At 30.2% G+C, this 25,720-nt stretch overlaps 1 protein-coding gene across 4 annotated transcripts in view; it reads right to left on the reverse strand.

The window, feature by feature from the left end:
- LOC134710931 (sodium/calcium exchanger 3-like) overlaps nt 1-25,720 on the reverse strand; it is a 49,977-nt gene that overhangs the window by 12,614 nt on the left and 11,643 nt on the right. For 3 of the 4 annotated variants that reach the window (XM_063571347.1, XM_063571346.1, XM_063571348.1), the window contains 4 exons: nt 13,360-13,460; nt 10,674-10,715; nt 6,951-7,066; nt 2,696-2,795 (listed from right to left, as the gene is read on the reverse strand). In XM_063571347.1, the coding sequence (XP_063427417.1) occupies nt 2,696-2,795; nt 6,951-7,066; nt 10,674-10,715; nt 13,360-13,460 (359 nt within the window). The remainder of the gene's footprint in view (nt 1-2,695; nt 2,796-6,950; nt 7,067-10,673; nt 10,716-13,359; nt 13,461-25,720) is intronic. The other variant, XM_063571350.1, reaches the window with a different exon arrangement.

Here is a 25,720-nt window from a genome sequence, read left to right on the forward strand (position 1 = left end):
AGTAAGTATAAAATAAACACTAGGCCAGGTAACTATAGAAACAGATTTATGACAAATAAAAAACTGTGATTTCTCTAATCGATTTAAACTTTGTTTAAATCTAGGACTCATACTATGATGTTTAATAACTGAATATCATGTTACCTTTAGAAGAATCTGAATCTGAAACATTACAAATGTAATAACAGGTATCATCCATATATAGTTACATTACATATAGGTTTCATCAGAATTCGTAATTTTGTTCAGCTGGCAAAATTTGCAAGGAACTCCAATATCATATTTTATTTACATATAAAATGAAACATCTATGACTACATTACATATAGGTTTCATCAGAATTTGTAATTTTGTTTGGCTGACAAAATTCTTATGATTCTACTACAAAATGGAACAGCTACAGCTACAACTACATTACATATATATTTCATCAGAATTGGAAGTTTTGTTCAGCTGACAAAATTTGCAAGGAACTTCAATATCATATTTTAATTTTCCTTTACTGAAATGCAACAGCCATGACTTGTACTGGACATGTATACTATTTGTGACCATGATAAAATAAATGCATAAAATACAATCAAAAAGCTTGATTTTAGTCTAATTTTATTGTTGATTCATAAGAATGTTATTACAAGAATTGGACACTTCTTATTATAATCTTATAGGGTTGTAAAACCATTGGTCATGTGCACTTTTTTTTAGAAAAGTGATAAAATGTACTTTGGTCAATACTTTAACATCCCAATAATGTTATTAAAAGAAGCCTTCAATTCTTAAATAATTTTGTAATTCTAAATTCATATCCAAAGAAGGAATTACTTGTTTAGGGAGATCACCTGTTCGCAGATAATGTCAACATCAACAAATACTTGACAAAATATTTAAAAATCTATTTATAAATCAAAATTAAACAGAAAATTTTGGAAAAGTTAATTCTGGTTGAATGCCATTTGTTATTGACCTTTACAAGGTGAATAACAAGGCCTATATTGTAAGCTAATATCTCATGATATCCGAATCTTTTCAATGTCAAAGATTCAATAAGCATTATTACAATGTAGATTAATTGATGTCAATAAATCTGTGTTTCAAATGATGATGTTGCAAAATTTTGTAATTTGTTATAAAATTAGGTTAAGCTGACATATATATTCCTTGGAGCCAGAGTGAGTGATCTTTCATATGGAAATAAATTGTTCAAATAAACTAAAAATCTTAACATCTTGCTCTGCAATTGTCCTGCAATAAATATGTAAACAGACTGCACTGAATCTGCAGTATATAATTAATTTAGTTTTTTCAACCATCTTTACCATTTTCTGTTTAAGCAAACAGATTCCATTTAAAATGTTTCAATAAAATTGTGACGTTGTGATTTAATGAATTGTATCTGAATTATTGAAATATTAATCAAACTGTAAAAAAATGGCAACATTTTTATTGTCTATTCTCACTTAAATGATTTTAGATTCCAAGAAATGTAAATCAAACATATCTGAATTCTCTCAAGCATGAAATATAGGCCATTATGACTCAAATGTACAAAGCATAACCTGTATCAAAGATATCAATAATACATCTAGGTTTCTGAAAACTAAATCTGTATGCATGAAGTGTTCAGGTTTATTATCCAAAATGTTGCTGAAGAGTTTTTTTGCAACAAGTCATGATAAAAAGTAAAATCACAAAAATAATGAACTTTAGAGGAAAATCAATTCGGAAAGTACATAATCACATGGCACAATCAAATAACAAAACGCGTCAAAAATGAATGGACAAGTACTGTCATATTCCTGACTTGGTACAGGCATTTTCAAATGTAGAAAATGATGCAGAGAATTTTCACTGATGTATCAACATTGATTTCTTAGAATTTTTGCTAAATACCAAATCAAACCAAGGTCAGAAAAAAAACCATAAGATTATGAGAAAGGGAACAACTTGCAAAAAATTTAACCAATTTAGAATGTACTCATGGACATACCGACAAAAAATGATATGAGATAATCCATGAAAAAAGTCATGCATTGTTCATTTGGTCAATCCTCTGAGGCCTCTATAATAGAGATAAAAGTAACACCATTTCAGTACTACGACTCCAATGAATTGAACATTAATTTTTCCACCCCAAGGAAATGTTGAACAAAAAAACTCATTTTCTGAATGTAGAAAAAATAACTGATGATTGTACAAATGTCCAATTGATAAAATATGGAAAGGTCATCATTTATATTGTCCAGTTGCTCAAATTATTTATTGATAATATATAACCCTTTTTTTTTTTTTAATTGGATGTTCATCAGTATATTGCAAGGTCATGATTGTAGGTTTCATATACTGTAAATTCAGAAATTATTGCAATGGTTTTTATTATTGTGAAAATGCAACAGGGTTACAACCCAATAATTTTAACTCACATTTTGAATTTTCTAATATGAATTAAACAGGATTTTTCTCAATATTGCAAAAATCAAAATTGCATTTTAGTTTAAAATGACAAAATTGCAATAATAAATCAATGCAATAATTACTGAATTTACAGTAAAGACATTATTTTTTTTCCAAAATGCCGTTTCTATTTACAATATTCTTAAATCGACATCCCACTGTAGTTGATAAACAATAAACTGAAATGAGGTATAGTAAAATAAACAACATTAACAATAACAGATCTTCTATTTTGATAACCTACCTGCACTAACTGTTATGGCATCACTGAACTGTTCTCTCCATGACGATGTACCAACAACCAATGAAACATTGGCTTTCTTTAGAAGCTTGTCAACTACATTCTACAAAAGAAAAATGACAAAAACATGTTACTTTATAATTCTTATATTCAAAACATTAACATAACAATATATTACATTTTGAAGTGGTTTTACTGTACAATTTATATTAAAAGAACCCATTATTATAAACTATGGTACACTCATAATCAAATTCAATTTGAGTAAATTGAGTATAAACAATTGCACAGTGCAAAGATTGAAAATAATATTGAAAATGGAAACAGGGAATGTGTCAAAGAGACAACAACCCAACCAAAGAGCAAAGAACAGCTGAAGGAAATCAATGACTCTTCAACACAGCGATCGTCATCACTATTACTGGTTGCAGTCTACTCACTGTGATCCTGAATGTTACAGAAAATGGAAAAAAAACAATGTGACACAAACATTTTCAGTTTGTTACATGGCAGATTTTCAGTTTGTTACATAGCAGACAGAAGAAAGAAAAGATGGTGACAGTCAAATTTCAGTGCTGTCTAGCAAACATAATGCTGAGATGAAAAAAACAAAAGGGAACAGTCAAATTTCAGTATCTGAAACACCATTGCTCACTTCACAAATGTGTGTCACAATGAACGAACTATTCTTTAGTCATATCATTACAGCTGATTGCATTGATTGTGTAGGCAAAGGTAATATCTTTGGTTAGCTTGCTTACTCCTAAACTGTGAAGTCATTTTTAGGTAAGGTACACTACCCTTCTTGTGAGGTAGCCTTGTCCAAAAGACAGATAGATTGGTTTAAACAGACAAGTCTACTCTTAAAAGAGGGTAGTTTACCTAACATAATAATGACTTTGCAGTTCAGCTAGAAAGCAAGCTAACCAAATATATCAACTTTGCCTATACACTGACTGTAATTGGCTGTAAACCTCACAAAACATTATATATCATATTGCATTCAGTCATAAGTAGAATTTGATAAAGTTTTATCATAAATATTCATATCTATAACTTTCTATTACAATTACATGGATTACATAAAGCCCTTTAACTTTACGTATAAGTTTCATTGTACTGCAACTTATTTTGTTAAATGTATAACATGATACCAATGTCATAAAAAATAACCTTTAAATAATATACAACAAATTTGAGTATGATTTGTTTACTAACAGCTAGCTTACAGTGCATTAATTTGCAAAGTTTATGCATTTTTTTCTACAGTTTTGCAAACTGCATACATGTCAACATAAATCTGACGACAGAAATAAAATCCTGCAGAAACTGAACAATGGAAATATTTTTTTTATTATAAACTTCAATATAATTAATTAGATTCAAATCTTACCAAAAGGCAATAAAATAAGTAATTTATGTAACAAAACAGATGTGACCATTTTATTAAGAAAATCATTGAGAAAATGTGTTGATAGCCATGATCATAGCAGGTACAATCATTTCTCATATACAGTTTGTGTCAACTAAGAATGACAAAAATGATTTCTTTTTATCGGTTACTCACTATACAATTGATTAATACAGCCTGAATTAAGTTATATAATCAATGAGATTGATTTTATTCAGAAATTATGATTAGCGACAAGCTGTCACTGTGGACAGAGTACAAATATCATATCAATATTTGATAAAGTAACTTCAAATATTTAAATACCAATTATAATACACGGGTATGCGAACTAGTATTCTTCATGTACTTATTAAAAGCTAACACCCAATTTTGTGACGTAAAAGTAAGAGTACATTATAATATATAAAAAGATTCATTTGTAAAAAAATCAATCCGTTTTTTATAAAATCAAAGTGTTCAATTGAACTATCAATTCTGAAGAGCTTTCTATTAATACCTGGAGTTTGCAAAGGTTAATCTAACATAAAATAATGTAACGGTACATGAACATTTCAAAAAGCAATTAATTGAATCCATAGAACATCCCTTTCAGGAACATGATTTAGAAAAAACTCTGCATATATCTTTTCAATTAGACTCCAAGACTTCAAAATGACTCACTAAAGTGACATTTTCCTCATGAAAAGGCACGGGAAAATTGCAAGGAAACAAATTCAGGTGAGAATGAAGAATATCTAAGCCAGCAGATTACCAATGACTTAACATTTTTCTGCTTCCAATAAACTTAAAGAAAAATGAATTCATAGGTGAAAATGATTAAACAAATGCGACAGACTGAAATAAGCAGATTCTATGTACGACTTGTCAAACTTACAATTATACACATAGACAATGCAAGACTGCATCTAATAAATAATGGAACGAAGAAGATGATAAAGAAATCAGACATTTAAGGTTCCTCAACAACAACATGAGAATTTATAATCTCCATTTTCATGTTCTAACCTAAAATACTGTTTTTTTCACATTTCGTAGGCATTAAAATTATGGTATGTTAATAATAATTACAGTGATGGCTTATCATTAAATTTCAAGAAGAAAAATGTCATCAGAAAAAAAAACATATACCTAAACCCTCTGAATTGGAAAATTATTAAGCTCTAGGCAAAGAAAACCATACACTCACAAAAAATCATAAAAAAACGATGATATCTAGCTTAATCCAGAAATCTTGAGGTTTACTGTTTTGATTTCCAAATACCATCATAAAACATATGGTAAAGAATTTCCAAAAGTAAGGTTCAAAAGATCAGGTTTTCATGACTTGTATTCAAGCAGCCATATTAAACTGCTACAATTATCATTTATTATCTTCACTATATATCTGACTAGTGAAAATCATTTATAATTGTGATCAATTTTCGTTATATAGGTCATTACAAATATTTCATTTATCATAATGCCATCATTTTCCTATTGATTTCTATCCACTATATCAAATGTTAATTGCTTTCATTTTATCAATATAACATGTTTCTCAAAGAAACCGAACAAAAACTCAGTCCTGATCATCTAACGTAATTGTTCAACGTTTGAAAGCTTCTATTTAACAGGTTTAATTCTCACACAAGCAATCATGATGGATCCACGGCGTTAAAACTTGTTGTTATTCTATCCCAAGTCAAATTTCCAATAAAGTTTTTGTGTAGAGTAATCTATAACATTACGAGATTTCTTTTGTTATTCTTTCTCATTACATTTACCCAAAATGTGGGAATATTGCTAGTACGAAAGGCCTATCTTTCAACTGAATCAGTACATAATTCATTAAGTCTGAAAGACTTTTTCTATTAAAAGATATTGAACTAAAGACCCTTATCTGTATTCAGAAACATGATACAAGAGAACAGTGCTGTCGATAAAGATTGTTTACGAAATGGACATGAGCTGTCTTTTTCGGTTGGATTCCGTATCAATCAGCTAATGTCATTATCGGAGATTTCCTTCAAAAGTTTGGTTCCACTAGCCGATTTCTTGCTCGCGATGTGAGGGATTTCCATATCAATGGAACTCTGTCTAACATAAATATTTAGTTTTCTAGATGGAAGAAAATAAAAAACACATTCTTTAATAAAAATCATTCAGTTGACTACTATGAAGCCAACTGATAATTTGATATTTTCCATGGATTCCTGCATTTCATGTTCTAAGTCAATGAAACTCACAAACATTAAACAAACAAAATAAATAGCTGGATGTGGGTTTTTTACTGCAAATAGGCTACATTTCTTCATGTATTCTCACATGTTTGTAGATGTTTAATAGTGTAGCAAGCATATTTCTGTATATATTAACACAATGAATTGTGATTCTGCTAAACATAATACCTAAGCAGCCTTCACAAGCCAGAAGCTCAATTTTGTGAAAATTTTAGTTGGATTCTGTTGGCTTGTAGAGAAGAATATTGCAAGCCCAAAAGCAATTTACAAACTACTGCTCTATAACTTGTGGTTTATCATGAAGAATGTACCGTACTAGCTATTGATAGCATCAGAAAAGATGATGTAGGTTTCTGACAGACATCAAAAACACCCTCAACTGAAAAGTAGCCACCTAAATATGTTGAAGTCGTGTGTTCAGGATTTCCAGAATAAAATATAATTTGTTGGATGAACAGACCAGTAGTACTGGGAATGACACTAAAAACCAACACCTCGAGTGGTGGTATAATTTTTTTTATGATATTGGCATTTTGTAAGTAGAAAATGCACATGAGGTTTTGTTTGTATGTGTAAGAGGTGGGATGTCGTATTTGCTGGTTCAAAATTGATATGTATATCAAACCTTAAATTCATAGCTTTCTATAATATGTATATTAATCTTTGTGGTATCTCCAAGTCGAGGCTTTCCCATCTCCATAAGTTCTTCGTTTTCTTCATTTGGCAGAGGTTCTGTATTTCCTATTGAATAGATAATATTGATATAATTTCTTATTACATTTTCTCTAATAATTCTGACTTTTTCTTGCATCAGACAAATTACATAACCAGACAGACCAAAATCCCATTATTGTGTCACAGCTGAAAACTAAATGTTTGTATTTATACAGTAGCAATCTTTTTAATTAAAGCAAGATATATATTGAATCATCAAAAAATATATAAAGAGAATGTATCTCATTTTTTCTTTAAATAAGGGCAAAAAGAACAAAAATGTAAAAAAAATTAACTTTTTATTCTTTTATTATTGAAATCCATTTGTACAGGATATTTAATAAATCCCAACTATTCAGAAATTTCAAAATTGATAAACTTATCGGTAATTGATAGAGATTGCTTCACTAACAATTTGACAATTTTCGAAATGCCACTAGCTGCACTGTGGGTCTAGATTTTCACAAATACTTCAAGAATATTTTGTTAATATTGAAGTGTCGAAACCAATTGCCTTGCTGAAATTCCAAGCAACAATTATCACCAATATTTAATAAATTACATCTAACTTTGACAACAAAGACAAAACCATTTATTTCATGCTCAATAATAAGAGATTACACCAGAAATAATATATTTATCTCGTTAGCACACATTAACAAAGTTAGATCCAGAACAGTGATTGATTTTCCACTGCTCAGATCAAAAATAGGATTTCCACAAATTATACATCATAACACCAACCAAAAAGGGAGGTCAACAACATGTGATCACATGCAAAGGATTCCCATGCTTCCGATGGATGAAGATGAAAATGGGCGATGATTACAACATCTGATGGGGGATATATACAAAAGGTCTGGTGAGGCTCAGAGATAACAATGTAAAGGTTTTACATACAAGTCACGGACATTTTTACATTACACTGACTGTACAACAATATGAGAAAAAAATACATATAATAGATTCAAGAAACATTCAGACAAGTTGGACATACATTAACAGGCATAATGTTGGAAAACAAACAAAAACTCTGTAAAAACTTGAAAAGAAGGGAAGACGTTACAGATGATCGTTCAAAAATCAGTTGAAAACAGTAAAAATTGGTAAATAAAAATAAAAAATCAATCATAAAACAAACACCCCAAAAATGTAACAAGATCTCACACAGTCATACTCCCATCCGGACTTGTATATATATATATATGGTGAAGTCTATATGTTCTGAACTTCAGTTATATGAAATCACCCCCTCCCTCCAAAAAAAACCAAACCCAAATCAGTTGGAATGAAAAACAAATAAAGTCCACAATCCATCTGATATTAAAGATTCTAGGAATGTAAGATTATAATCCAGACACTTCTTTCAGAGCAGTTGTAGTTACAACTAGATAAGACACATGAATGAAGAAGCAAACATACCAATCAACAAACAGATTATTTAACCCCTTCAAGTAAGTGGGGTATAACAACGCAGTATGGATTGAAAGAAAACAATATGCCTAAGGTTTTGACTTAATTTTTTTTAAAAGTCCAAAACTAATTGCAGCATCAGTCAGTCATTTTGTCAGTAAGGGACTTTGATGTGTTCATTATGAATGTGATGTTTCATGCTTAAAAACAGGGAATGAGCCAGTCATTTGCAAAACAGCAACTTTGCACCCAAATTGTATTTAATTCCTGATGTAAGTTTTAAAAGCCTCCTTGAATAAGAAATCTAGTGAGAAACATGTTTTGACATGATAAACAATTGAACAGGAACCTATTAATTTCACAGTTATAAATGTAAATAGTTCAGGAAGATTTTATCGAAATCACAGGATGACCTTATATTATTATAAACAACACTGAAATTTCAATGTCCTTTTAAATTCCAAGGTTATATATAGTTCTACGCCCACTATATTTTTGTCTAGATCAGATTTAAATATCTTTTTATACCTACATTTATGACACTGATGACAGTGTTTATTTTGATATGGGTAAAAAATTTGGAGGTGAAATATTTATTCTTCTCTATGCATTGATCCCGGCAAAATTTTTATTTAAATGAAAATCTTAACAAAGAAAATCATCCTGTGCATAGTATTACAAAATTGTTTTGTTTTTTTTAGATTTCGACCCCGGATACAACCATTTTAAAGAAAATATTTCATTATGGATATATTATTGTTTTCTTTGTACAGAAGTGATTTAAATGTTTTTCCATGAAATTGAACTCCAAAAAAAACCGCTGCTTTGTAAATTTGTACATTTGATATCCATTCTTTATTTGATTTATCTTAAAACTCAATTAACTCTTCTACCAATAAATATTAAAGATTTCATACGAATTTCGTAGAAAGACGATAAAGTTATTGATTCATATAAAACCCTTGGAGGTCATATCAATTTATTCCATAATTAGAATAAGCATAATAAGCTAACAAGTTTGGTAAGTAAATATTCATATAATACCAGCAGGTATGTATGAAACTAATTACCTTTTCTTTTCCTTTTTTCTGTGGAATTTAAATACAAGAGCGTTATACATATACCGGTAAAACATCATATATTATAAGAACCCTTAGAAGCAAGATCAAATTATCCATCATTCACATCCCTTTCTTTCCAAACAATGGAATCTTTAAGTTATAATATATACCAGTAATTATAAGAACCCTTAGAAGCAAGATAAAATTATCCATCATTCACATCCCTTTCTATCCAAACAATGGAATCTTTAAGTTATAATATATACCCTTATAAATACATCATGAATTAAAGAACCCTTAGAAGCAAGATCAAATTATCCATCATTCACATCCCTTTCTTTCCAAACAATGGATCCTTTTAGTTATAATATATACCCTTATAAATACATCATGATTTAAAGAACCCTTATCTTAGGAGCAAGATCATATTAGCCATCATATCCCTTGCTTTGCAGACAGTAGATCCTTTTATTATTAGTCTCCATCTAAAAATGGGCATCACAACTGCATAATGTCTGGTGAAAATTACAAGCGTTTACAGTAAAGAATTTAAGAATGATATTGAAATCATGTGGCTTCTAGGCAATAAGATGACAGACTTTCACATTGAAAACTATATAAATATCATTTGACACCTCTTTCTCTAAATACATTGTACCTCAAGCTCATAGGCTAGGGTCTTAAAATGAAAAACAACAAATTTGATCTGATTCATATTTCATTTATAACCTCTGAATACATCATGCGTCATTGAATGGGGTATACAAATGATAAAATATTTAACAACAACACAACAAATTAGCTTTGGAAAAATAATGAGATTAATATAACATTTACACCCCCAATACATTGTACCTCATTTACGAGGTTATAAAAATGATAAACAACAAATGAGATCTGACGAAAATACATGTAAGTGGTCTGATTTATACATGTATTACATTATACCCCCAGAATATATCATACCACATAGACTATATAAGGTATAAAAATGATAAACAACAAATTAGTTCGGGAAAAATAATTTAACCATCATGCAAAATCTTCACTTCAGACCAATGTTCCTAAAAGCTAAACTGAACTTTTTATGTAACTTTTAATATCAACAATAAACACCATATCACTACATCTATAAGCAAATGTAAAAATAGTCAATTTACTTTCAATATACTTATCTTCCTCACCCTCCTCTGTCTCGGAGTCTAGAAAAATTACCATGCAAGTTTATATAGTTTCTCACAACACTACATTTATAATCACACTTCTATAGATCATGAAAGGCTGAATAGCAATTTTGGGGGAAATTTGCATAAAAGTATTTTGTTCTGTTAGATTTGTGTATTCAGAGAATATAGAATTATAAGTGTTAGTATAAAGGTTGGTGCTTTTTTTGTCCATAATTTGTTCAATTATTAATCGGATCTAAACCTAATAAAAAATTCAAGATTTTAATACTTGCTAAAGAAAGCTGTGCCTTCTCATAAGCAACTATAATGTTAGAACCAAATAAGTGTTTTTTTCCTTAATAAATTAAAAAAGACTCAAAGTAAAAGAATTAAACACAGAAGTCAATATTTTGATTTAGACTTGAAAACTAACTGCAGTCCCTCAAATGTATTATGTTGTATATTGCAATGTCTCTGTTTTGCCTTCCTACATGATACATCCGACATAATATAATACATTTTGCTCACTAATTTTTTATATTTTTTTGAAATTCAGAAGTTTAAAATACCAAATGGCTTCAAATTTACATTCCATGAAATTTTCATAATCCAACATCAAGGAGATTAAATTTGTTAAAAACTGTTGCAACACAGCTTACGTTCAAGAAGTCAGGATCTTTTTTCTAATCAGCTTTAATTAAAACACTGCTTCAATAACATGTTAGTTACATAAGAAAAGCTGATTTACATCTGTTTATCTTTAACCGATTTATCATAACCAGACACCAGATGTTCTAAATACATGTACACCAGTATTAATTGAAACTATTTGTAATTATAATAACTCATTATATCTCATCTGTTGATTCATTAATGTGTATTAACTGATCTGTAAAATATATCTTATGTTGTTTTTTTCATTCCTTTCCGTAACGGCAGTTTTAACTAACTAGGTTCACTCAAAATGAATCATATGCTTTTTTTCATTCTTTTCTGTTGCAGTAGTTTTCATTGATTGGGTTCATTTAGAACGTTACTTTGTATCTTATGTTTTTTTCTTTTTTTCTTAATACTTTTTTCAATTACAGCAGTTTTAACTACCTGGGTTCAATCAAAATGAATCATATGTCGGCGTTTTTTTTTAATTCTTTTCCGTTGCAGCAGTTTTAACTAACTGGGTTCATTTGAAATGAATCATATGGTGATATGCTTTTTTCATTCTTTTCTATACAGCAGCTTTTATTTAACTGTTGTCATCTAGTTTGTATCTATCTTGATTTTTTTTTATTTCACTCTTTTCTGTTGCAACAGTTTTAACTACCTGGGTTCATTTAGTATGCATCTTATGTTGTTTTTTCATTCTTTTCTGTTGCAGCAGTTTTAACTAACTGGGTTCACTTAAAATGAATCATATGGTGATATGCTTCTTTTTTTCCATTTTTTTCCGTTACATCAGTTTTAACTAGCTAGGCTCATTTAGTATGTAATCTTATGGTTTTTTTGGGGTTTTTTTATTATTCTATTCCATTCCAGCGGATTTAACCAACAGACAGGGTTCATTTCTTCAAGTGTCATATGCTGTTTTTTCAATCTTTTCCTTTACCATGTTTACAGCAATATTAACTAACTGGGTTCATTTAAAATGTATCATATGACAATATGCTTTTTTCATTCTTTTCTGTTACAGCAGTTTAAACTAATTGGGTTCTCCCAAAATCAATCATATTGTTTTTTTTTTTTTTTTCATTCTTTTCCATTACAGCAGTTTTAACTACGTAACTAGGTTCATTTAGTATGTATCTTATGTTTCTGGTGGGTTTTTGTCCATTCTTTTCCATTTCAGCTGATTTAACTAACTCAGGGTTCATTTCTTATGCATCAATATGCTGTTTTTTTAATCGTTTCCTTTACAATGTTTACAGCAATTTGAACTAACTAGGTTCATTTAAAATGTATCAGATGTGTGCTGTTTTTTCAATCTTTTCATTTACAACAGATTAACTAACCATGTTCATTCAAAATGTTTCAATATTCTGTTTTTTCAATCTTTTTCTTTAATACAGCATTGCTGCAATTTTAACGAACTCTGGGTTCATTCAAAATGGGTCATTGTTGATAAATTTTACAGAGAAATGTTAACCTAACGGATACCAATTACTACAGTGTAGTTTAATTGACAAATTTAAAAAGACAAATTAATTCGACATTTTAAAATCAAGCAGAAGCAATTTTAAACCTAAAGCTCATGATCTAAAAGTAATCCAGGGTATGAAAAGTTATTCAACCTTAAAATTCAAATTATTACTTTAATGTTTTGCAATTCCTGATACAAGAAATTAGTTTGAACATTTTGCAATTCCTGATACCAGAAATTAGTTTTTAACATTTTACAAATTATTCCTGAAACCAGATTTCACAGTTCCAATCAACTTAACATTTCATTTATAGAACAACATCTGCATATTTGTTTTTCATTTCACAAAAACACATTTCCGTTAATCTGACATAAAGTGTTAGGAGTGGAAAAGGTTGTATTAATTTCCAATTCCATAGAAGTTGGATTGCAGACATCAGCAATATATAATTGCATCCTCTGGGAGATATATAAATTCAACACTAAAACAAGGAATTCTGAGTATAAATCTTATGACTTTTAAAAAACATAAAAATATATAGGTACCTGATCCTTTTCGCAAAAGACATGGTTCATCAAGCACTAAATAGAACTCTTCATTCTTTTCATATTCTTCATCGTCATATATTTTGATGATGATAACTTTCCTAAAAAAAATAAAAACAGAAAGCTTCATGAAACAATGCATCCAGCAAAGATGTAAATTTTTTTTTAAATAAATGGTTATTGATGTGTCATACCTGATTTTTAGTTGCGTCTTACTATGTTGTGTTTTGAATACTGTTGTATGTCTTACGATAATGTTTTTGTCATTAAGAATAAGAACACGTTTGGAGATATTGGTAAATAGTAAGATAAATATTTGTTGAAGAAATTGAAGGATGCATTACTTCAGCCATTTTATTTTTTATATATATATTGATAAGATACAACATTCTTTGCCTCTAGGACTAGGAAGCTGAAGTAATTTCTCATGAAGAAACTAATCAGTCTACTGATCACAATGCAATGAAATGTTGACAATAAGATCATATTGAGACCTCTTCTTTATAAGTCTAAAGGCTAAAATTATCAGATTAATTCACCGAAATCAAACATAATCTTGCATGATAATTGATCTAACTTGAAGTCTTCACCATAAGAATACATTCTAATTGTCTTATGACTATGTGAGATTATTTTTTTTGACAATATTCAGACAAGCGTTAAATTGTTTTGCAAGTGGTCAGGTCTTGAGGTCATACAAATTTTTAGCATGATTATCAGATTCACTCTCAGACTCTCAGAAATTGACCAATCAAAAATTAGAATTTGGTGTTTCAAGCACAAATTTTGTACTACAAGTACCAAGATTTATGACATGGAGCTCAGATCCAATTATATCTGATATGAAGATTTTTTTTTTTTTTTTTATTAAAACCAAAATTACTCAGGTGGAATTAAGGTTAATCTGTTGTAGAGTCATCAGCAGCAAGCTGTTTCATCTGAATCTTATAATTAATTTCAATACTTAACTAATGATTAAAAATTATAATTGAATAAACCAGTTGCCAGGAAATTTGTTCACACTTCTATGCACAAGTAACTTAGATTTAATATTAATGTCTTCGTTGACATACATGCAAACAAATTGTTATCTCCTTTGTTTTAATAAAAAAATATTTCCCCTAATAGTTTCTTGTTTCAGTTTTTAAATTGCAAAGAATTTAATGAAACACCTGTCTCCCAAAACGTGTAAAACAAATCTATTTCTTGATTTGAAAAGGAATTAGTCTGAGAATTAAATTTGAATGAGAAACTTCTCTTTTGCTGCTGAAAATTAAAAGCCAGACAGTCTTTATGTACATCAGGATGAATTACAAAAGTCAATTTGTATCTCATCTCTGTAACAAATGTAGACTCATTGTGTTTAATTATCAGTCTTGAAAAAAAATTCTTTCTTCATGAAACTTGGGCAATTTTTTTTAACTTGACTGTGAGACAGCTTTGTAAAATCAACAAGTTATTTAAAATTGCTTTTAGTGATTTGTATTCCTCTCTATCTTGTCATTGTACAATATTTCTTCCATAAAATGATAGAAGTTATATCAACGTCTGTGTCTGCAACACTAATGAAAAGACAATGTCTGCCAATTCAGGGATTACAATACAAAACATGTACTAGCCAATCTGATTTTAATCAGATCTTTCTTTCTTCACTGTTATTTTGCATGTCCCACCATAGACTTATAACTCATCAGTTCCTTATCTCAAAACTTTTCAGACATAATACAACAGAAAATCTATTTAACTGAGGACATTTCTATAAAGCCGAATTTTGAACTAGATCCAAACTCATGTCCAAAATGTTAGCAGTATCGAATTAATAGCCACACCGTCAATCTGTATATCAACTACATGCATAATAATTGACAAATTAAGATAAAACATCATTACTGTCAGAACAAAAACATATGCCTGCAGAAACTAAAACGCTGTCGGAATCTATGTTTTAACTGCCAGGATGAAGGTCATGTGATAAAAGACTACTTATCCTTGGCAATGAATACATTGTGTGCACATTCCGCTGCCGAATCAATGCCTTGATGTATTTAAGGGTAATGTTTGAGTTGTCTTCAGACTTGGAAAGAAACCCAAGCAGACAACAGCCTGATAATCATTAGTAAGGGAGTATAGAGGGAGGCTTTTTGATCTGATTATCAACACTCCAAATATTATACATTACATTCTAAGTTACAGTATTAATTAGTCTTCAATAATCTATCAAATAGTTTCAATATTAAATTTTGTGTCAAGTATTTATATACATGTAGAGTCAATGTATATGATTGTTCATAAGTCCTCAATCTGATTAAAAAACAGATCATATCAAATTATTTATGATCGAAAAATGAAAGACATACCAGTACATATATTTACATCTTGACAAAAGAAATAAACAAAAAAACTTTAAACATTTCTACATGTACATCTTATTCATTTGATATATCAGTCATGTACATGTACTAGTTCTTTTTGATACTTTTTTGATAAATGTCAATTTAAGATGAAGACAGTGATAGGACATTGTGTGAGTGGGAACTCGCTTTTGTCAACTGACCGACTATTTCTTCAATACAAAGTCATGATATATATATTTTTGTCTTTTTGACACATTCCCCGTTTCCATTCTCATTTACATATAATACATTTGTAAGTACAAATGGTTGAAATTAATCTTTTTTTAGTAGTCAAATCATGCATTTTTGGTATATTATCAATAATTCATTACAAAAACTAGTGACATAATAGTGTCTGGATTTCATATCACAAACTACACTTTACGTAAATGACACTGTTTCTGTCTGACCTTTTGGTTTGAAATATTTCATGACCAAAGAAAAGATGAAAATGATAATTCATTATTTCTTCTTTGGCAATCTGACTACATCGGCTTTCTCATCTATCCTCAGCTACTAACCTGACCTCAGATAGATATTTCAAATGGAGTCATCATTAAGGAAAACAGTCTTTGTAGTAAATGTATACAATGATCGAAGGAATAATCACATTGTCAGCTGTGAAATCAATCATGTCAGCCACCCAAGGGTATTACATGTATTATATATCAAGAGCAAGGACAAACAAAAGCAAATCTGAGCAAGTAATATCTAAGGCCAAATAAAACAGTATGTGTGGTTCCAGCTTTATCTAACAAAAAGTTAGGGTAGGTAGGAATTTTTTTATGTGTTTTTTTGTTACATTGAGTCTTTCATGATCTATGGGAGCAACATTCTGACCTTAACATGGCTTAATAAAAAATGACAAAAAAATCTTTAGGGTAGGCTATTATTTAGACTAAAATGTAGGCTAGGTATGGGTAACTGGAACCACACTTATATTTTGATCTGGCCTAAGGCTATAATGATTATGAGGTATCTATGAACAAACGAGAATGTTTTACACATGTTTAATACATGTAGGTGGATTTCATATCTAATGAGGATTCTAAAAGGATGCAGAATAAGATATAATTTGTTTACACCTTGTTAACCTTCAACAAAGAAGCCCATTTAAAGATTGCATTTTTTGTTATCATTTTTTTAAAACCACCTCTGCCCTTTTCATTTGGAAAACATCCAAGTAGACTAGTATTATAAATAAACTTTAAATACATAATGTATACAAGAAGTCAACATTTAATACTTTTAATGCATACCATATACTTTGTCTTTGTACAAATGATTTGGGGTAAATATGTCTTGTTGAAGAGAAATGACAAAAATTAACAATATAATAGACAGGAAAAGACACATATAAGATAAAAATGTAATTCAAATACTTTTTAAAGACATGAATGACTATTTTAGAACATTTGTTTACAAGGAAAAAACTTATTTAGTAAAATATGTCTAAGTGGGCTCCAATTAAGAAAGGGAAATAATAAATGCCTTGTTTTTACTTCAAAGCATAATTTAATGTAAAGCCATCTATAGAAAAGTCTTTCCTGCATTGAAGTCTATATAATTCATTTTCTTAGTCTTTTCAGAGTCAAAGATGAAATCAGATGCTTAATTACAGTGGACTCTTTTATTTATAGGAGGACAGGATTTGTAGATTGAGGAACAATTGTAATTTTGTTGATACATGCTGCCATGCTGTTGATTTTGTGTCCGAAACAAATTCTGGATTTTTTAAACATGTAGGTGAAAATCTGTATCTATTGAATCCATCCAAAAAAAAAAGCTCCCTTGAGCACTAATAAGTTATGAATCTAGTTCACTGAGAACAGTAATACAAAAAAGTCCACATAATAAAAAAAAGAAAATTGGCAATGCCACTAACTTTACTTGCTATTAAGAGTTGGAATGGAAGTTTAGTAAAAACTACAAATTTTACAGATTTATAAAATTTTATAATAGCACATGCATATAGCCATCTGCATACAACAAATTACTACCAGAAGTGAAAATAAAAAAATATTGTGTTATTGTTAGGCAAGCGGAAATAACTGTTTACGCAATTATGTCCTGCAAAATCAAAGTCGTGTCTTAAAAATCACGATGCTTACATTAAATCTGAAAGTATTAACCTTACAACATTATAAAATCCTCAATAAATTCCTTTATTTTCTAATAAAGTGCATTATTCGGCATGCATGTTTGGTTCCAGAGGTATCATAATAACACATTAAAATTGTAATCAGTCTATGTATAGTAAAGTACAAAGGACTTTTATGAAGTGCAGTTGAATTTTCTAAAAAAAAAAAATCTTTTATAGAATTTTCTACTAGACTTGGAATGCAACCTAATTAAGGAAAAGTTCTCTATAAAAAACTAAAAGACAACCATTTATTTAATTCTAGAAGTGACAGGCACGAAATCAACAAATGTATATATTACAAATTCAAAAACAAAGGCCTTATTTATATCTTTTACGCTGAAAAACAATTTCTTATGCATAACAAGTTTATATAAAGATTTTCGAATTGTTGAAAATCTAACAGCTATCAAAAATCAATAGTTCTTGACATGAAATTATAGTTATCAAATACAAGAGTCAAAGTATTTATCCCTTCAGCAAAATTAAATTACACAATAAATGTAAAATGTGAAAATTGTAATTGCATTGGGGAAGTGAAATGAAATATCACTTTTAAAAGATCAACTTATTTAAAAAAAAATTAAAGTTTATTTCACAATTGTGAATAAAACTTTTAATTTTATTCAACTAGTTTTGCTGTTGACAAGAATACAATTACATTATCATGATTATAAAGGAGATTGATTGTTTGATTCTTGTTGTTTTAACACCACTTTTATGCTATTTCGTGGGGGTAAGATTTTATAGATGGAGGAAGCCGAAGTGCCAGGAAAAAACCATGACCCACCCTTCAATGGGAAAACTGAAATTCCTAGTCACTTAAGATTCTAGTCGAGTGCACTTGTCCAAGTGGGTTTGACCTCACAACCTCAATGTTGCCTGGCTATTGATAACAGTATAACTTCTTAGACCACTTGGCCTACAAGGCCCCAAATATGAAGAAGAAGATATGGTATGATTGCCTATGAGGCAACTTTCTTTCATAGATCAAACCACATAGAGGTTGTCAACTGTAGGTCAACAGTACAGCCTTCAAATATGAGCGTATCCAATACCTCATAGCAAGCTTTTAAAGGCCTCATTATGAACAGTATATTATATCGACAGCCAAATCTGAATTCCTCTAAACTGGAATAATTCTAAGAAACTTCATGGACACAGATACATGTACTGAGTACTTGTCAGATGTATAAATGTCATGCATCAGACAGTGACCTGGTCACAACACCATAAATGTGGGGACAATTTCTTTAGAACTACCCCTTTTTTTGGACAATCAATGCATTTGAATGGGGACATATAGTTGGACCCCTTTCTTTTTAAACTGGCTGGATCCTGCCCTGTCAAACTTTAGAAATCCCCAAATTGTGCGATATCCCATCAGGACCACCTCTAACAAACTGCTAAGATGTTATATAAAGGATTATTAACTGGAATAATTCAGTACACAGATACATGTACTCAGTATTTGATGTGATGTCAGGCTCAAGACTTTGAGATCCCCAAATTGTGTGATATTCCATCAGGACCACCTCAGACACACTGCTAACATGTTACATAAACGCTAATTAACAACCTATTTAGTAAATCGTTTATGCCTGGCACAATCTTCCCAAACATAAACTTTATTTATTGCCGATTTCTTTGTTCCATGTAAATTATAAGATAACAAAATGCGTCAGATGTAAACTGAAGAGTAAACAAATTACATGAAAGATTACAACAAAAAAGTATATAAACCCAATAAAGCAGTTTAACTTCAGTACATATTAAATTTTTTATTATAAGTTCACTAGAATAACTTCGTGTACAATAGCCTAACAGAGTGATCATGAATTTTTCATCTTCAATTATTTATAGGGTCACTGCTGGGAATTGAATTCATTGAAAATGTCATCGGAAAACTTATGACAACAGGACTGTGTATAGAACTATAAACTATCTTTCCTGTCATTTATAATTCTCAAATGGTTTCTGTTCAAATGGAAAATTACAATAATGTAGAAAAATTATCAACAAGAAAAACGGTTAATGAAACTGGAAACTTAAGTAATATTTTATTGTACATTTATTTATCTTTGCGTGATGTTGAAAAAACATGTCAATGATCAATTAAATGAGTTAAAAATTTACATCACCTGGCAATTAAACAGGTTAAAATTAACATCACCCACTAATTACACAGGTTAAAACAGGATTGTCATTATAATTATACAAGGAGATTTGGATGGGAGATCATCTTTGCTTGTTGATGCCAGGCTAATTACCTATTCAGTATAAAATCAGGTCTGGTGTTGAATTTACATTGCCCAAGTTGACACTGCAGGTCATTTTAGGAGAGATCTCTATATATATATAGTCTTCTCTATACCTTATGTTCCTAACATAGCAACACTTCTAACAATAGACAACTAAAACACAAACGTATGTTTGTCGACTAGCTTGCTGCTTGTGTATATTCTGAGATGCCGATTTTATTAAACAAATATGTACAACAAGTCACATCAATACACATAAAAAATTGTGGCAATCATGATGACTTCTAATATCTACTACTAATATCTAAATGTTTCGTGGCCGTTCAGGAAAAACTACTTTTAGAAACCTGTGTCCGTTTGCCTAATGCCATGCGAAACCCCAAGTGTTGGACCGCACTTGATATAAGAATGTTCAAAAAACATTTAAGAAAACATTTAAAAAACAAAGAATCTGCTATCAGTAAAAGACTGCTGCTAAATGAAATAATTTGAAGACAGAAATGAGTCTGAAATAACCAAATCCGATTACGTTTGTATAGCCATACCACCTATATATATAACGAAAAGTTTTAACTTTAATGCTAATTTGAACATACTTATATATACAAAATATTTAAAAAAACGTTCTTAACGTACAAATTAAAAAATTTGATGTTCACTCAAGTAAAGCAGGGCTAGAAATGACCATACATACACCTATCATTTAACACAATAATTTTTCTCGCCCGAAAAATTCATACGCCTTCGAACTACTACGTGAGAAGACAATTAATTCCCGTTACACTACGTGCCACGGAAATTAGGAATTTCATAGGAAATGTACAACATAGCACAATAAAAACATTTGGTAGCTTAATTCAAAACCAAAAGATAATTGACAGATTGTGAAATGGGCATCTGCCATGATCTAGATCTGCATGTCAGTAAAATTGGTACTAGAACTGACATTAGTCTACCGCATTGGTCAATACACAAATTGTCAGACAAAAATTCATTCATTCGGTCAGACAGAACTTTTAAAAATATTTGGTTGAATATCTAGTAGAAAAGTTCAAATTTCTTTTCGGTGACAGACAAATCTAAAAACAGTTTGACACAGACGGCAATACCTCTGCTGGAGGACAGCAAGTCCTTGAGGGTACAAAAAAAAATGTATCAGTATTCAAGTTCAAGGCTGTTACAAATTTCAGAAACTATTTAAATCAAGAAAATAACCTCTTTCAAGCAAAGCTAGGATTCTTAAGAAGCCAGGCTTTGGTTCTACATTGTGTGATGTATGGGATTTACAAATATTTTGGCTATGAACATCACTAAAGAAACATTTCTTGTTGAAATGTGCATCTAATGCAATAATTGATACCGTTAATTCTATTACGACTTATCTAGTTGAGGCTCCATTTTATTAACCCTGGGGCCCTACTTTCTAACATTGCATGTTGTTGTTAAATAAATGAACTATAGATCACTCCCTATTTAAAAATTCATGAGCTGGACTGGCCAACTGGACAATCCGATCTAATTCATTAATTCCATTAACACGATTTCACAGCATACTATCTGTCTCTGTACTGAGTGTATAAATCGTAATGAGACACATGTATGCAGAATAAATGGTAGAACCATTGAGAATGTATCTTTGCGATCATCAATAAATATTATGTAAAATAACATTAAGCCAGAGTAAACTTAAGTATTCCCAAGACATACCATTACTAGAAATTGGCTGCAATCGGCTGATAGATACTTAAGACAACATTATATTCAATATCTACAAAAGTGAAAACTCATACATAAATTTATGTAGGCAGTTTATAATATATGACTATTTTTTCTACATTATATTCAATCAAGCAGACATCTTTTCAATATAAGATATCATAAGTAAAATCTAATAAGGTATAGTTAAAAAGCAAAGTTCTTTTCAAAGACACTTTAAGTAGATTATAAAGTGCATAGAATAGATCTTCAATAATTTAAACCTCTATTTACATAACAATTCTATACAAATCACAATGACTATTTTTAAACCGGACAAATGCTATAAGCTACTGTTCAGCATAATAGAAATTGACATCTTTGTAGAATTCTCTGTAATATAATCATACTTAATTTGGAAAGGTTTCTAAAAATACCCACTTGACTTCTAAAGCTATTTTGATTGAAAGCTGTTAATTACAATATTCATTATTCATATAAATTGGGAAGTTTTCAATAAAACGAATTGTTATTTTGCATGACTTGATTTAATCTCATCTATGAAGGTTTGAATGTAAGAAAAAACAACTACCTGTCTCAATTATTGAAATAGTCATAGTAAACAGAGTAGGTGTTAAAAAGGGTAGGAGTCAATGGCTGATACAGAAATTCATAAGTCGGAGCCTACTCACTGACTACCTAAGAGGGGTATGCTCCCATCATACTTCAATGATTCCATAAATATTAAAGAAAATTTTCCCTTGTGGGCCCCCTCTAAATCCCCTTCTGGGAGTTTTTGTAATCAAAAAGGCAGTAATACCTCCCCTTTTGAAATAAATAACAAATCTGTAAAAAGTTTAACCGATATTATCATTTGGCTTATTTGTTCACTTAACTTGACGCTCTTAATTATCACCAAAAAAATAAAGTTCAAGGCTGTACCATGACCTTTAACTGCTAACCTTCGCCTCATCTAGTCTCTGGTGGAAAAATGTCTCTATGGCAAACATACCACATCTTCTAATCTTTACATTGTATACATTTTTGTAATTATTAAATCATTGTGCAACTATACATCTCAAAAGTGTCAACATATGACATATTGCAAATTATGATCATCATCCTCTTTGTAAATTTACCAAGTCAGAGAATGAAGACCATATGTTGAAGAAGATTACAAACTGCTTTAGATGTTTCATCAGAATGACAATGATGATGATGCTGCAGTGTTTGTGATCTTGCCAAATGCCATCACAATTCTTACATTTACACTAGATACCTCATTAAACATATGCATCACTACTGTTTCTCAATTAATCTGATCAAGACTTAAGACTTACAAGAATAATAAAACGCTTTGGTTCAGACGGTTACTATTAATAGACTTTCTTTTTAATTTATAGTGCTTGTTCTGCTAGCTATCTGATCATGCTGAACTATAAGTATTTTTCTCAAGAATCTGAAAGAATGCAGTTACTATTTATAGACTTTCTTTTTAATTTATAGAACTTCTGATTCTAGCTATCTGATCCCTCTGACCATTTTTTTCCCTGCAGAATCTGAAAAGAATGCAGGTTTCTATTTATAGACTTTCTTTTTAATTTATGGCACTTTTTCTAGCTATCTGATCATCCTGAATTATAAGTATTTTTCTGCAGGATCTGAAAGAATGCAGACTGTATAACTAATTTATGCAAATGTATTAATGAACAGACTATACAATATTAATGAGGAAAGAGAAGACAAAATTATCACCACATAATCATGATAATCAGATCAAATTATTTACAGATTGCCATGGAGTTCAATCCATGATTACATACTTGGTATGTGCCTGGGACTGATTAAGGAATGCCATTGTTAGTCAACAAACAATTTCATTGTCTTTAAGTTGAATTTATTAACATAGGCATGTGACTTGGCCCTGAGCAATTCAGAGCCAACCAATTGTTGAAAGTAAGTATCATGGTGACTGCTACATTACTGGGGGTACTTCAGTCATATTGCTGTGACTCTCACTTTAACCAGTACCTTACAATGTACAATGTAATATCTTTGTTCGTATCAATTCTATTTTTATTTAAATCAAAAGCCTATTTTCTAACTATTTTGAAATTCAGGAGACCTGAGTCTTCAAGCTAAGTCTTTTCTCAATCTGAAAGCCTAGTCTATTTTTGCTAGCAAACATACATTTAAGGTTGTACAGTGCCTAGAAATTGTCTTCACTTATATTTGTTCCAAGAAACGAATAACAGTAGTAGATGAATTTGACTTTTACTAGTCAAGTACACCTTTAATACTTCGGGAAACAGATCAATATGAAATATGTTCACTGAAGACACTTGAAATAAAAATGTTCAAGGAAAAAGTATCCATTTAGAACATGAATGGGACTTCTGAACTAGTCAAGTTCACCTTACAGACTTCATCTTCAGAGGAAAATATCAATGGTTTTAATCCCTACAAATTAAATCACTGTGGAAAAATGCAATAAATAAATATTTGAATAAAAGTGTATACTATGTTAGTATGTACTTTAACTTAATATGATGAATGCATCATGTTGACTATAAAATCAGTCTGGAATCTTTTTCTATAGATCTGTGAGAGACATAACACTATTATAATGATACTCCTAAGAGGCATCTAACCAAAAAAACCTAACCAAACGTCTCGAGAGAAAAGATTCAAAATAATAGCTCTCAAAACCATGATAAAAACCTGGTACTCATTAATACAAGTCATTCCAATATGAATAAATATAGGTTGACTTCCATGTCTAATCACCCTAATTAGCATCAATCAGTATGTCTTAACATCATATTCTCTCTCATGAAAAGATGCCAAAAACCATGACGAGCTATCCAACTTTGCATAATGTATTTGTTTTCACAAGCATTGTAATAACACAGGACTTCTGCACTCCCAAATATCTTTCAATAACAATATTAATATTAATGGTGTAACACCGAATTGCCAAAACAGGAAAATTAATGATTTTCTCCTTGAAGACCTTTGAATATCATTTTTAGGCAAGATTCTTGTTAACTGGCATAATTAAAGGTTTTTTTTTTAAATCTTAAAACAAAGTGGTTGCAATTACATTTTTTTTTTTAATAATTAGCAAAATGTGATGATGATCAATATAAGAACCCTACAAGACCTCCTAATTTCATGCACATGTGATTGTCACAATTTGGATGAACATTGCACATGGCAATTAAACTCATTGCATACATATGCAATTATACAGTAGCTATAATTAACCCTTTTGAAAAGTAGGTGCCTATATGCACTCAAAGTAATTACGGTACAGAAAGAATCTTGAGAATTGAGAAAGTAACTGGTCAATTTACATGCATCTTCACTAGCATCTAGGGTTAAGATCCTAAGGAAAAGAGGGGACCAGATCATACCCTTGGCTTGCCAAGATGGTATATGATAATGCAAAATTCATCGTATGGATCTGCATACATATATATTAATAATAATTTGAACAATTTTTATGACCTGTTATGTTCTAAAAAGTTCTTTTTCACAAGTTGAAGACTTAAAAGAATGACAAAATATGAAACAATTCAAACATACCACTGGTCTGATTTACAAATGAACAAAACAATGAGCAGACACCATACTCAACAACAACCACTGTATTTTAGTTTCCCCAACTTTGGGCAGACGCGTACAGATTTAAAGAATGTTGTGGTGTTAAACATGTTTGTTAGCTTTTAGCCCTGTTCCCCCCTTTTTTTCAACACCACACACACAGAACTTTTCTCTTTAATATATTAGGTTTAAAAAGTTTAAGGAAAGATTTGTTGTTGTTGAGTTTCAAGACTGAAGTAAATATTGGAGTTTCATTGAAAAGTCTT

Source organism: Mytilus trossulus, chromosome 3 (genome assembly GCF_036588685.1).
Source record: "Mytilus trossulus isolate FHL-02 chromosome 3, PNRI_Mtr1.1.1.hap1, whole genome shotgun sequence".
Lineage (NCBI taxonomy): Eukaryota > Metazoa > Mollusca > Bivalvia > Mytilida > Mytilidae > Mytilus > Mytilus trossulus.